Below are 15,828 nucleotides of genomic sequence, written 5' to 3' on the forward strand. Positions count from 1 at the left end.
AACCACATAATGGCTGAGGTCAGGAGGAACTTCTTGAGATAACCTACTCCAACAGCCCTGCTCACGCAGGGCCACCTATAGCAGGTTGCCCAGGAACATGTGCAAGCAACTTTTGAATATCTCCATTGTGGACTCACTCTGACCACCTTCATGTTAAAAGTGTTTTCTTATGTTCAGATGGAATTTCAGGTTTTTCAATTTTTGTCCATTGCTTCTTGGCCTGTCATTGGGCACTACTGAGAAGTGTCTGGATCCTTCATCTTCATCTCCTCCCTCCAACCATCAGATGTTTGTACACTTTGATGAGGTCCCTCCCTAAGCCTCCTCTTCTCCAGGCTGAACAGTCTCAGCTCTCTCACCCTCTCTTCGCAGGAGAGATGCTCCAGTCTCTTCATCGTCTTTCTGGCCCTTCGCTGGACTCTCTCCAGTAGCTCCATGTCTCTCTTGTACTGGGAAACCCAGAACTGGGCACAGTATGAATTCATACTGTACAGAAACTTGTTTTTAACCTACTCTAACAAACTGACAAACCTGATGACAATTTGATCAATGCAGCTTTATTTCTGCTGAGTCCTTCCAGCAGATGACCACCCACAAGTAAAACTCCTTCTCATCTCTGGTCTGCAAGGTATACCTTTTTGTGTACCACTCAAGCCCTCCTAGAGAAGTAGCATGGCAAACATACTATCATACCCCACCTGCATGCCTGTATGTCAGTAAGTCAATTAACCTCAACTGAACTGGATCACAAGTATGAAATACTATTCATACCACAGAGTATTTACTCTATTTTATCTGCTTCAAGGAAGAGGAAACTGCATCCATTTTTATCTAAGTTCTCTTTTTTTTCCTTTCAGGGAATGCATACCTTAAAATAACCATGTGCATTATTCCTCTGTCCTAGCCAAAATGTTGTACCCAAAGGTAAGTCCATGAAGGGCTTCTCCACAACTCTTTCATAAATTCTGAAACAGAAAAAAAAAATATGTCCCAAGTTGTTATCATTTAATTTACTGAAAGCTTGAATGTTCCAGAAGTGACAACTTACAAAACAACATGCTTTACTTACTTATTGCAATCCACATGTAAAATCAAGTGAGAAGCACTGATTGCTAAGGAAAGCCTGTGCCACTTATCATCTGCCAGGATGTACGGGAATACTTCTGTGTGGGAGCGATGACTGCCTGAGCGATAATGCAACCTGATTTCATTTCGATGACCACTGCTTTCCAGTTCCAGGTACCTGTACCATAAATGCATCATCGTGTCATGAACCATTCTTAGCAGCACAACAACATTCTACATCACATAACTTCTCATTATCATGCAGAAAGTATTTAAAAGAGGGAGAAAGACAGAAGAGATAGAAAGATGAAAGGAGACATTGTACGGGTTCGCACTGAATCCTCCTTCTCAATAATACATAATAGCAGGTTCCATCTTTCATGTAAGTAGAAAGATGCCAAGCTAAATATTTTTTCTTCTAGCAACGCTACTTTACATAGCATGACCTGATTGGAAATATAATTATCCTATTCTGAGTAACTGCATTATATCCTGAAAGCACAGTAAGGATACCCTGAAGACATGAATACACAAAAAACAACACCAAGTTCTGTGATAGGGCATTATTAGCCATTATCAACCAGAGAAGTAAGCAAGAACTGAGACAGGACACTGCTTTGTTTGCTTCTGGATACAATGTTAACATCTCCTCATTCTTCATAATGAAATTTCTCAAAAGAAATTCAGAGTCAAGAAGTGCTAACTCTTAAAAATTGATAAGTGCACAGACATTGTTAAATATGTATGTATTTGTATTATGTATGTATGTATATATATGTAAGTGTATGTATGAACAGAGTAAAAAAAAACAGCATTGCGTTTCCCCAAATTGTCTCATATGCCAGATTTGCAGATTGTGAACACTTGCTTTGCTGCTGAGACTGCTGCAGATCTATTTAAAGAGCACTACATAAGCAAACTCGCTAAGTAGTCAGGCCTATTTCTTATATATTGGACCTCTTCTGGGAAGAAGTTTGACACATCATTTCTCTTCTAAATACTAACTTTCTCATTTTACAGTCCTCCCCTAGCATACTTTTAAAACAAGGGGAAAAAAGAAAAACAGAAATGAAGATTATCTAATACGTATATGCAACCAATAGCTAAAGAGTAACAAAAATAACCATATGTAGTAAGATTCAGAAAAATGAGGAGAGTGGGCAATTCATTTTTGCATATTTTTGCTGCTACATCTGCAGACAGCATGGCAATGGTTTGTTAATCTGTGTGTGCACATGGATTACAGTGTAGTTTCTTTTAACTGGCCATCCATGTAAAAGAACAGACGAGATGATTTTAGTTCTCAAAAGAGGATATGAGGAGACCAAATCAAAACCATCTTGTATAATCATCATCCCTAGCAGGAGGTTGGGCTCACTGCACATCTCTCCTTTCTTCAGGATGTTTCCCAGTGAAATATGCCTAGCAACAGCACAAAAATAATTATTCTGTCGCAAAACTGGCAAAGGGCAATTTTAACTTCTCCCCCAATAGTAGCATAGCAGTTAACTAAAGTCAGCAGCAAATTTTATAATCTGCAAACATTTACCTCCTCATGGCCCCCCCCAAAATTTTTGAATTTACAAGAAGTATAAACTAATTGAAAGTCTGGATGGAAAAAAAAAAAAAGGGAAACAGTGGCAGGGCATCAGTCAACTTTATAACCTCCTTCATGACTCAAGCTTCAAGGATAACAATAAGGTCAATCTCAACCTAACAAAGAAGGGGAACATTATGGAACTGGACTCCTCCAAACAATTTTAAATGTCTCCACCCAGTTGGAGATAATAATTTGGAAACAAAAAAGGCTTGAACATGTTGAAATGTTATCTCCTGGTACAGCCAACAGCTAACTCCTACTCTCTTCTAAGTCAATGGCTAAGTGATCCCAACACACAGAGATGCAGGCAGGAAGGAAACAAAGCAGAGATACACTCAGTACAAAAGGTATAAAATGAACATTTGTGTTGCCTCTTACACAGGCAAGATGATGAGATCCCTGAGAAGGAAACACGAATTTCCCAATAAAACAGACATTGCTGTAAAATTTCAGGAATTGAGAAAGAATTGCCGAGAGATGATGTTGACCTCCTATGCTACTGCAACAGCAAGGAAAACTTCCTATACAAAGCTGTGCAAAAATTCTGTGATCAACTCACTCTTTTGAGATCCACAGGCAATCTCTTTTGTTCTTCCATTTGGTAAACTGTAACAAATACCTCTACCTTATGAAGGCTTGATGATTGTTAGATAAAACGTGCATCAAAATGAAAAAGAAAATAATAGCCATTAGGAGAATTATAATTTATGGTTACTAATAATCTGTAGAAGCAGCAGGAAAACACAATTAGAAAAGCAAATGCAATGACAGCAGAAACAATATTCCCTTCAGCTTGAACTAACACCATGACACAGAAACACAGGGAACTGAATGTTAATCATTTTCACTTCACTATTTTATTTATTTATTTATTTTGCAAAATATTGTGCTTGATATTCCACTTTTCTGTATTTGTTTAACTGCTGGGTCTTAAACAGATCTGGCTCCGTTTAGCAGACTTCACAGGTTAGAACGCAGCCTTGTTTCCTAAAGGACTTACTCCCCAGGGAAACAATAACTGCATTATACTGCAGGCTTTTCCTAAGAACCTCATTACAGAAAAGATTTAGGGGAACCCCATCAGCTGAATCACTGGTTCCTTGCCTACACCAGCCCAGCCCACTTATCTCAGGGAGAGCATCAACCAAAAACTTCACCACACTAATGTTGCTTCTGCTTCTCCCAACAGCTCCAAGGTGTCCTTCCATGTTGGGAAAGGCAAACAGCTCTTCGAGTAAAAAAATAAACCACAGTGATAAACACAGTACAGCAGGAGAACATGCTTCTCCCTTCACTAATGCCCACGATCTCTGTGGTTGTTTAATCAATACCAGCCTATTTGATGTTAACCTCCCCAAAACCACACACACTTCAGGTCAAATGGATTTAATTTAGCAGGGGGATGATACGTGCTTAGGGTTACTATGTTTGACATACAAATAAGAAAACGCTAAGCTGAAAAAGGTTGTTACAACTCTGCACATCGCTCTGTGCATGCACAATCATTTCAAAGGCACCAGCCAGGAACAGAGTAAGACCAGCCAGTCTGCGTGGAAACCTGCCAGACAGCAATCCCTTATGTACCGACTAAGGTTGAGCCTATTTTCATAAGAGGAAGAAATTTGTCTCAAATACCCCAGAGAAAGCTGAGAAAGAAAACAGTGATGCTTTCTTGGCTGCCCTGCACTGATCTGTCGTAACTGCTGTGTGCAGATCCCAACACCACAGCTTGTGAGCAGATCTTCTTGAGCACAGGGATGCCCCAGCCCACCCTGGTGAAGGGCACGGGGTCTGCATGAGCCTGCGTGGGCTGTACTCTTCAAACTGTGGCCCAGCAGCACCGGGGCAGGCTGAGGAAGTACAAGTCAGGCTGTGCAGCCAAAACCTGGAGATTTAGGAGGTGAAACAATGGGGTGTACGGGGTACGTAGTAGCTGTCCTTGAGAAGAGGGAGGAATGGCCCTTCCAGCTGATGGGCAATGTTGGTAGCTCCAGGTCTTTGATGGCTCACTCCCTCATTTGGCATCCTGGCTCACACAGCACACGCACACTGCAGCTGCCCACTCTTACTCCAGGCAACTAATAAAAATCAACTTCGGTTCAGAGCATTGTAGACAAATATCTTGGAAGCTAAAGGCTATCATGTCTGTTGTTTATGAATTTATTACAGGTATTAGGGGGTATTTTGTTGTGTTTTTTTTTTGTTTGCTGTGTTTTTTTTTGTTTTGTGTTTATTTTACAGCTTTTAATATTCACAGTTACAGGTGTAGTGTTAAAAATTTTTCATGGCTCTTTGATTTACACTAAGAAGAAAAGGAAAACTAATAAAATTAAAGAGGAATATGTACATAAAATAAAATAAAATAAAATAAAATAAAATAAAATAAAATCCTTATTTGCAATAATTATGAAAATCATTATTTTAAAATCTTTGATACAAATGTTCTGGCTTGTCAGTTATGTATAATTACATAAACAAAAAAAAAAGATCCTACTCAGTAGATCCAATCCACTGCAAACTATTCTTACAACAGCACTAAGTAATTCTGCTGGGTGTAGATTATGAAGCTGTAAAAGTAATCCATACTAAACAGCCACCACATTCAACAATGGATTATTTGTTATTTTCCATGGTGTGGTAACTGGGCATTTAGGAGCATGCGACACATTTTTCTAGTTGGAAGTTAATACTTCCAAGCGCTCTGAAATATTAACTAGGAGTTTTTACTGCTTGATGCATCCCTTAGAACAATATCGCACCAAAATATCCTCAGATGAACTGTAAATACCAAGTGGCACCCACACTAGAGCTGTAAAACATACTCCCCATCTCTCACTTATGTCACTGTTTGGCCTTACTGACTTTGCCCTTCTCCCTATCTAGAGCTCTACCTAGTCGCAAGGCAAAACTGGCAGTTTAGCCAAAGAACAATAAGTAAAAAACTGGTCTTCACTTTTCTGCATAATTTTCCAGCACTTAATGCAAGTGCACAGCCAGCAGGAAAGACACCAATGTAGTTTCTGTACCTTTCATTTGCTGAATACATTTTGACAGCTGGACAAGAATTTTCTGTTATCAGATATTTTTATTCAAAAATTTTGATCCATTAAAACCAAATATTTTGTTACAAATGTTTTAGCAGAAAGGTTTGTGGAGTCCAGGTTTAAATCCTTGTTACAAGAAAGAGCTAGTCTCAGGCTCTCTGGAAAAATTCCTGAAATGCTCTACAATGCCACAGTTATTACATATTTGAAAGCAGAGATCCCAAGTGAAGACAGGCCCAAACCAGAAGAGGTTATTTCCCATATCCAAATGGACCACACAAACAGCTGGACATTAAAACCAGTCTCCCAGTTTGACCTGGTAAGGCTATTTCATTCTATTCATCAGCCAAAAAGAATAAGTCAGGTACAACAACCTAACCTTAGTAAATTGATCTCAAGCCCTACACCTATACTAATAAATAGAGCCAGCAAAGCCTGTTCCCTGGCCCTGAAGACAAATATTAACAGTGGTGCTCTAACACAACATGCATCCAGATGGGCACTCTCCTATTTTTTGCTTGAAATAGTGTGGTTTTTTTTTCTATTTTGTCATTTGGAAATAGTCCCTGGCCAACACTATTCCACAAACCATGGCACTGTCTCTAAAGGTGATAATTGCAGAAGACAAAAGCATGCCAAGTAGGATACCAACAGTTACGCAGAATGGACAACATCAGGCCAGTGTTCCAGCAGCCAGTGCTGGGTGCTGCACTAGGGTCATAACAGCCCCATGCCCTGGGGGCATAGGTCCTGCGTACTACATTGCTGTGCTGGACAGCTCTAGGGAACAGCTGGGTAGCAGGGAGATGCATTCCTCAAATGTAGGGGAGACCGAGCCCCATGCTGGGATGTGCACTGAGGAACACCCTCAACATTGGGAGGTTACGTGTGAAAACAGCCAGGAGACCAAAGACTGGAAGGTCAGAGACAGCACTCATGCACTCTCATCTGCACAAACACTCCTGGCTACTGACAGCACTTCTCTGGACAGAAAGATGTCACAGTACAAGGTAGCAGCTAGAAGAGTGAGTTTCAGTGTCGTGATGTGGAGGAGGAGAAGGCTGGGAAATAAATGCAGGTGAGGCTGCTCAAGCCCTTTTCACCCCTGCTGCCTCAGTGCTTGCACCTACCTAAATACATGTCAATGAGATCTTGTTTCTATCAGCACACTGCAGCCCCTTACCCAACTTCAGTGGGGCTACTGTGATATGGAAGCCTTTGCTGGCTTTGAAGGTAAGAACTTGTCTCTCATTTGAGAAGTATTTCTGCCCACTCCCAAACATCAAACTCACTATGCCCCTAAAGAAGGGAGGCAAAATCTTGCCTTCACCACTTAAAAGGTCTGCATAGCTTCTGCTCAGATTAGTGCTATGATCCAAGAAGTCATCACAGGGGCAAAATATCACAGACACTCTAATGCCAATGACAAGCCAAGGCTCCTCAGGAGGTCCCTGCAGCACTTGCAGAACTAAGCAGAAGCTAGAAGCAGGGGCTTGAGGTCACACTGAGCTCCCCAAAGGACTGAGAGGAGCTATTCTACCACAAACTGCTGGCTTGGCATCACAAAAATTAAGAGCTGGTGTTACAGCACATTGTCTGTACTGTCACAGTTTGAACTGTGAATATGAATCAAAGCAAATGCCAAAATAGAACTACTATTTTAAACAGAATTCTTGGCTTTGAGTAATTGCTCTCATTCCTCCCATCTACCTCGATCACCCCACTTACCAATGTATTACTTCCCATTCTGTTCTCACTATCACAGCCCCTTTAACGTTAACCTTGCCTTTCTGAAGCTCCCTTTCCTACCAGAAACCAAGGAGGGAAGAAATTTTCTCAGATCAAAATGGAACAAACCATCCCTGTCACTCCCTTTCTCCATGGACAGTGAGAAGACCGCGAAAACAATAAACAACTTTCCGATACGTATTAATAAAAGCAAAAGCCAGTTTCAGCCTAACTCCTCCCCTTTCCTACGCTGACAGAATACAGATTTCTTTGTTATTTATTTGTTAATAGAAACTCTTTCAAACAACAGCAGAAGTATGATGATACCTGTCAAAACTCACATATCAACTGTTTCAGTGGTGTTTTCAGTGTCATAGGCAGAGACAAATCTTTTGTCTCTTATTCAAGTAGATCTGTCACTAATCTGAATTCAAACTACAGGATCCGGGCTCATATGAGCATTTTGTAACAAGTTCTCACCAAATCAAACTGGATTTGTTGGCACTGTAATGATTTACATCAGCAGACAGGCTGACCTCACTTGATGAGATAAAAGTTACAGGAAGGTGTGTTTTAAGGTGGGTGCATTCACTACTTAGAAGAATTCACAACCTAATCACTACTTTTTCCTTTTTTTTTTTTGACAGAAAGTATAAGCTGTACTGAAGAAAAAAAAGAAAAAAGAAAAAAAAAAACAGATAATAGTGACAAGGCATCAATCAATTCAGTAACATCCCTTGTAACCAACACTTAAAGAAACAGGCCTTTCCCAATTTTGTACAGAAATTAAAACTCAGTATAACACAAAACAACTGCTTTACAGATATTTCCATCCAGCCATCCACTCAAGGATAGAATTTAATCTCCCAAACAAAAAGAAAAATGGAATCTCTCTCTTTGGGGTAGAGAAAAGAGCCTGGCCAAACTCTCACTAGCTACATAAGGAATCGCTTATCTCTCAGAATCTTCTTGAGCACTATAATATAGAATGAACAAAAGAAATACCTTCTTCTGACACCTTTGATGAAACATGAAAACTTCATCAAAAGAAAAGAAGACTGACACTAGAGGAGTTTTACATCACTAGAAGTCAATTCAAAAGACATTGATTGTTATTAACAGATTTGAAAAGGTTTGTAATTATTATCAGAATAGTAAGAAACAGCAACTAAGATTTACTGCCAAAAAAAAATAAAAAAAAGAATATTACAACCTTTCATGCTTCCAGCAAAACCTAGTATGTCAGCACAGAGTTTAAAAAGCAGAAATAGAATAGTACTTCTTTTGGTGCAAGGAATAGCCGACACACAGCTTTAATGTTTGAAACTGAATCTCATGTTACCTAATGTCTTACTTAATGTCTACTCTGCAAGTTATTGATGGGAAAGGGCAAAGCATCCCTAAACAAAACCAATGTAACTCTACAGTATTGGTTTAAGTGGTAAACATCGAAAGTTTTACTCGATGTAATGTGTTTACAGCAAATTTTTTGATGTCAGAAAGAAGAGACCTAATACTGCGATCCAGAAATACAGACACTCGTACATTAAAAGCAGGGAACATACAGTTCCACAACTAGTTCTAGTAAAATGGTCAAATGATGCAGCAAAATTCATGTATCAGGAGTTCACCTCTGGCAACCTACCTCCTTGTAAATCCATAACAGAGAGAAATTGTCACAGATAATTTTCTCCTAGGTACTGAAAGAGGTCTAACACTACTGTACAGTGCAGCACATTTGATGGCAGATAATCACAAGACACCAATAGCTGTGAAAATAAATGCTATATAAGGCAGAAATTGAATAAAATAGTAGAAAAATACAATTAAGTTTAGGAAATGCCTGTCCACAATATTCTACTGATTTTGGTGCTTTGTTTCAGGTTACAAAAACATTAACTGAAGGAAATAATGATTAAACTCCAACCCAATGACTGAATCCTTTAGGGGCCCTAATATGCAGTACCTCAAGAGATTTGGATATAACATCAGTTGTGTAAGGCATCTAACCATGAAGGGAGGAAAAAGCCTTATTACATTGCTCCACTGTTGCCAATTAAATGAAAATATACGATGGAATAGGGAGGTCTAACATATATTAAAGCCCTGTCACAGATTAAAGTTATCTCTCTGCTGATTCTTTCATCAGGAAGAAGCTGAGGTGAATTCAGAAGCGAAGTGAGGAGGCTAATAGAGCTTAAAGTGAAGGCTGAGAGCAAGCACACAGCAATCAGTGTTTAACAGAACTTACACTCAGACTTCAGACATCACTTCATTAACAGCATTCAAAATATTTACCCTGTTATTGTTAAGTACAATCCATTTAGGCAGGGCACTCTATGTATTCAAGGTGATCTTCTCAAGTCAAGTGAACATTCAAGCCTTCTATCTTTCAGATATATGCCATACACAAACGTGCCCAGAAATATGTCTTTAGCTGCTTGAAACTCATCTGAACAACCACAGATGTGCAATTTGGTATATTGGGTTTACATGGCAAGGTTTTGGGAGCGGGGGGCTGCAGGGGTGGCCTCTGTGAGAAGAATCCAGCAGCCGCCCCATGTTAGATAAGGGCCAGTTTCAGCCAGCTCCAAAGTGACCCGCCGCTGGCCAGAGCCGAACCAACAAGCGATGTTGTTTGTGCCTCTGTGAGAGCAGATTTAAGAAAGGGAGAAAACAAAAACTGCTGCACAACAGCAGCTGGGAGAGAAAGGAGTGAGAACCAGCCCTGCAGCCCCCAAGGTCAGTGCAGCAGGAGGGCAGGAGGTGCTCCAGGCACGCAGCACAAGTTCCCCTGCGGCCTGTGGAGAGGCCCCTGGTGGAGCAGGCTGTCCCCCTGCAGCCCACGGGTCCCACGGCAGAGCGGATCACCATGCTGCATGCCTTGGAGGAGCCCTTTTCATCATATTTTCTCCCCCTTTCCCTTTGAGTGAGAGAGTGGTTATGGTGGATCTCAGCTGCCCAGCTGGGTAAAACCACCATATTTGGATTCACTAACACCATACAAATTCTCTTGAAACTGTCATTTCTGAGCTGCACCCAAAAAATACCACCAACAGAACTCTTCACTTGCTGTGAACAGTGGGAGAAAAAAAAAAAAAAAAAAAGCTATCTCTGAGGAAGAATGTGAGGAAATTAAAAACAAATAGTTAAGATAAAGTTTCAGATTCTTTCACTCTGAGACCAGTTTAGAAAGATTTGAATGCATTAAATATTAGAGAGAGCATAATGATAACAAAAGGAGGAAGACAGCTTTGATATTCAACTAAGAAAAGAAAAAAAAAGGCACTTAATAGAGTAGAACAAGATGACTGTATCTGTAGAAAATCCTTTAGAGAACTACTTTTTCTGGTGACAGCAACAGCCTGGCCTCAACCAAACACCCAAGCCTCAGATTTATATAGAGAACTTCTGCATCTATCTGATACCCCAGGGACAGCATTCACCACATGAAGTTAGAGGGAAAGCTTCAGGAGGGTGATCCTATCCACTTCTTGAGACTCAAAGCCTTAAGTAGCTGCGTGACCGTAATTCAGTGGAAGCACTCATTTTTTATGTTCTTCAAAAGGGAACCAGCAAAAAGCAACCAAAACACCCAGAAAGCTAGGCAATACAGACTGAATCAGGTAAACTATCTCAGGTATGTTACTTTAAAGAAACTTATGAAATCTAAAAAGTAACTTTAATTTGCAACTGTAATTTGTCCTCAATTACTACAAATTAGCATATGTGCCCTGAAGCGCCTAGGCCCATGCAAACAGATGACGAGTTTTTACTCTGTTTTCAAAAGCATGTAAAATATTTCCCAAGCCACTGAACATTAAATGAACATACTTTTTTTTCCAAGTTTCAAGCAAATATTTTGATTTTCTTTTACCCTAGAAATTAGAACTATTAGGTGTTATGAAACCTGTGCAAAATAAAACGTACAAAGACCTACTTGTGTGATAACTGATTATATCCACCAGTTATTGTTGCCTCCAACCTTTCTCACCACCATTCCCTAGTGGCAGAAAAGCAAGAGCTAGCATTGACTCTTGTAAATTAAGAATATAGCCAGGTATGACTGTCCCATAACGCAGCAGTTCAATACCAGCAAAACTTTTTTTGACTTTAGAGGAACTACACAAGGCTAAAGCTGGTGCAATGGCGTGGAGCAGCAGTTTTGTGTTGCTAATTCTCCTTGCAACTACAGTGACTGTTGTGACAGAAAGAGCTCAGAAGAACTTGTCTAAAAATTAAAGGATTGTTACAGACAAGTCCCTGGTCAGATATGGGCAATATGCGAGATGGAAATCTGGCACTGAAGAAGCAGTTAGCTAATGTAAAGCATATAAGTGCTTTCTTTCAACTCTTACATTCTCCTATCTTCATTGTCATTCATCATGAAATAAAATGAAAGCCATAAGAGATACTTCAGGAGACTCAGAGATGCTAGACTAATTCCAGTATTATTGACACCAAACTAAGCCAGTGCCCAGGTCAGTACAATTAAATGAAGCAAACACTATTATGACACACAGACAATACATATTCTGTACATCCTATAGATGTAGGATACAGACCAGATTGGAAAGTGTTTATTAAAAGCTTAAGGGCACATCTGATTTAATAGCCACAAGTTCTTTCTGGTCATACTCTCGTTGAGACTAATATTACATCTGCTGGAGGCAAAGGTTTTCCCTGATTGCAATAGGGTCAGATTAGGCCTAGCATTTTTTAAAAGAAATTCAAGTTTCTTTTTCACTAGATTACCTAATATTCTCCCAAAGAAAGTGATGAAATATTCACACGTAGACTTTTTATTTATCTACTTCACACAAAGTTGACCTGATGAGTGATTCTACTGGCCTAAATAATCTAGAAGGCTTTTATCCAAAGGCTTGCAAGGAGACCCCAAAAACAAACATAAAGCATACATCCCTGTAGACATTCTGTATACAAGCACCAGGTATCACTTAAGATGCAACAAGATAGAGAAGGCACACTGGCTACAGTGGTGACAGGAGATTTTTTTTCAGCAAGGCATGAACTAATATCATCACTTTTCATGACTATGTAACAACATTAGAATCAGGGTACTAAACATTTGCATGGTTAAGAGCAAAAGGGCCTCAAAAATGCCCAGCAATGCATACGCAGTTAAAATATCTACACACATAGTGCAAACCTTATTTCAGCCAGAAACCTTGAAAAATGCAAACTTTTTGCCTTCCATTGCACTTAGACATTTGAAGTCCTGAGATGCAAATAAACAGAAGGAGAAGACAGAAACGTAACAAAAAAACCGGAAAGTATTGAAGGTTTGAGAGAAATTTCATGAAAATGTTTGTTGTCAATATATCATAAAAAGATCTAATCACCCATCCCTAAAAATATGCCAGTATAAAATAATTAGATTTCCAGAGTCCTGCTTGTTAGCCTTTTATAACCATATTTTATATGGGTATAAGTAGATGACATGTTTGAACAAGATGCAAATCAGATAAGAAGCATTATGTTTTGTGGCCATATGACCTACATGTCAGCACAGCTTTAACCTTTACTTTTCTTTGCTATGGATGGATAGAAGCAATTTAATGTGTTCTTATTCCCATAAGACCAGTGGTGGGTCTATTTGTCCACTCTTACTCACTTAAAGGACTAATTTTCTAACAATACCTCAAATTCTTCTTCAACCCCTTGATAAAAGTTCATCACACATTTTTTTGTACCTTACTATCACAATCTTTGTGTTCGTGAAGTAGCACAGTTTTCTCCCAGTTGGTCACCCTCCAAGTGAACGTCAAGTTTGGCTCAGTTATACCCTACACATTTTTTCAATCTTCTCTTTCTTCATGCCATTCCTGAGGGCAGGAAAGGTTTTATAGCAATCATTGCTTCCTTTCCGACAGGTCATAGTTATTCTCTTTCCCATACTCTGAGAGTTTCACATCTCTTTGCTCACCTCTGCAGCTCCTTTAGCAGGAGCAGGGCAGCTTGCCTGCAGTCACTGAGGACTGGCCTTTGTCTGTCCCAGAACACAGACCAAAAAGCACTCATCCAGTACACCGTGAACTGAAATCTTCCCTTGTTGCACTTGAGATCTGGTTTAACACCAGAAGCAATTTCTCGCTAGTTCTGGAGCACACTACAGAAGAAGGATGGCAGAAGAGAAGTCCCCTTTTGTTGATATCATAGAAGGAAATCTGAGTGATGGAACATGTGTACTGTCTTTTATCCCCGTCCAGGCACACAGAGCCATCAGTCACCAGTTTGGGGCCCATAAACTACAACAAATAAAAGGCAAGAATTTTCCTTGCAGCAGCATGCATTTTCTGGGTGGCAATCTGAGTCCATAACTTATCAACAACACCGAGTACCAGTCACAGCTAAAAGTCTCTTGCCTTCTCTCAGAAGGACAATTGTTACTCGCTTTTCCAAACTCATCTAGAGTTTCACATTGGGGAAATCTTTTCCCACCTCTGCAGGTGTTTTGACACATAAAAGTTTCATCTCTCATTTTGAAATTTCAACTCTAGTTGTGTTGGTCCTATCAGCAGCACAACCAGCCCACGCTCTTCCTATAAATGTAGAAATAAGCTTAGTTAGGGCACAGCTGGCCCTGCAGACTGGTTTCCTCATTTGTGCCAGAATAAACTTGTCCATCTGGGATGATTTCCACCTATGGTGGTACAATCTGAATTAGAAACTCAATTTTCACAGCTGCCCAGTTCTGCCCATTGCACACTGCTCACTCTTGCAGACGAGACATAGGTAACAATTAACAGAGAAGCCACTTGACGCTTTGATATAACTTCAAAAAACATTGTGCAAGAGGCATTCAAACACCCCCCTTGCAATGGTAAAGATGCTTTTATAAGCTTGGCATAATGACCCTTAGGAATGTTTTCCTTTTTATTTCCTCCACTCTCCCTCCCCCTCTTTTTTTAAACAGGTGAATTGCAGAAAGTGGGGCCTCTGGGAAATAAAATACAACTGGACCACCTTCCAGCACAAAATAATTGATGCCACACCTGATAATGAAAACTTGCGCACTTTTGTAAAAGCAACAGGTATTTTGCTTTGCTTGAACATCCATCTTGGCCTTATTTTTTTTTCTACCTTGCAGTGAGACTGACAAGAAAGAATTAGTGGGATTATACACAGGAAAAAAAAGTAAAAAAGAACTCTGAACCTAAAGCAGATGTCTGTTGTTGGTACTGATGACTGCTTAGAAAGCACACATTTTAAAACTCCTTTTTACTCTGTCACAGAATCATAGGGAGGTTATTTTTATTAGCCATTACTGAGACAGAAATATAAAGAATATCTTATTCCTCTAGCAGTTGTTATCCTCTCAAAGAAACAATCCTCAAATGCTCAGTGTCATTTACTTTAGTTATTTAAGGCTGACAGCATTCTGAGTTAAGTGCTCTGCCATTCGTTGTAGGTGTAAGCCAATAACTGGAGGATCTTTTTCTCTATTTTTTTTAACTGCCCACAGTGTTAAAAACTAACTGGTGAAGAAACAAATGTATAAAGCCAAGCTTTGCAAATCAGTGTGGCTCTACAGATGTGACAGCTTCACACCAACTGTAAGGACCAGATACTCAGCTGTGACCAGCAAGAGAAAAATGGCTTTTCATGCCCTTAGTGGCAAGAGACATTTGAAGCTGCTTCACTTTCCCTTGACAGATTTGGACTTGTGAATTTTTATGCATCCTCACAATATGCCTACCCATACACTACATATATATTTGCAGATGACCTGTTACACAACAGTATTGCCATAATTTATGTTCAATTTTTGACTGCATGAATACATATACTTTAATTAGATGGCATACAGGTAGTGGTACTTACCTGTGATCTAAATGATGAATAGAGAGAATAACCCCTGAATTTAAATGGGCTTGTTTTAAGGTCACCAGGATTGTGAATTCATATTTATTTCTCAACTTCTGAAAAAAGATTTCAGCTGTTTCTGGAGATGCCTTTACACTTCTTGAAGTATCTAAAAGAAAATGCAGAAAAACAGTATAAAATATTACTTTACTTTACAAATTCAAATCAAAGAGTTTACAAAATAATGAACTACATCTGAGTAGCACAACGAACAGAGAGGCAAAAACAGGGATAAAAGTGTTTAAAACACTAACTGTTACATGAAGTGAGAGCCATTGCAACAAAAGAAACACGTTTTCTAGGACATTCATTCTGTTCTGGGTGGGGGGATTCAGGTTTTTTTTGTTGTTTTGTTTGTTTTTTTTAAGTGAGGGTCATGACTTACTTTCTCTATGGATGGCCAGATGGTACCTTGATATCTCATCCAAAATATGGACTCATTAGGAAACAAGCACAGACAGATAACACTGGATATGAGGCTAATCTGTGAAGCATGACCTGAGC

The 15,828-nt window shown here is 39.5% G+C and overlaps 1 protein-coding gene across 1 annotated transcript in view; it reads right to left on the reverse strand.

Annotated features, from left to right (window-relative positions):
• The window catches only part of NELL2 (neural EGFL like 2), a 148,122-nt gene that overhangs the window by 109,715 nt on the left and 22,579 nt on the right, over nucleotides 1-15,828 (reverse strand). The window contains exons 3-5 of the mRNA XM_035544105.2: nucleotides 15,283-15,433; nucleotides 1,070-1,243; nucleotides 869-965 (exon numbers count right to left, since the gene is read on the reverse strand). Coding sequence (XP_035399998.1) covers nucleotides 869-965; nucleotides 1,070-1,243; nucleotides 15,283-15,433 — 422 coding nt within the window. The remainder of the gene's footprint in view (nucleotides 1-868; nucleotides 966-1,069; nucleotides 1,244-15,282; nucleotides 15,434-15,828) is intronic.

This window comes from Cygnus atratus, chromosome 1 (assembly GCF_013377495.2).
Source record: "Cygnus atratus isolate AKBS03 ecotype Queensland, Australia chromosome 1, CAtr_DNAZoo_HiC_assembly, whole genome shotgun sequence".
NCBI lineage: Eukaryota > Metazoa > Chordata > Aves > Anseriformes > Anatidae > Cygnus > Cygnus atratus.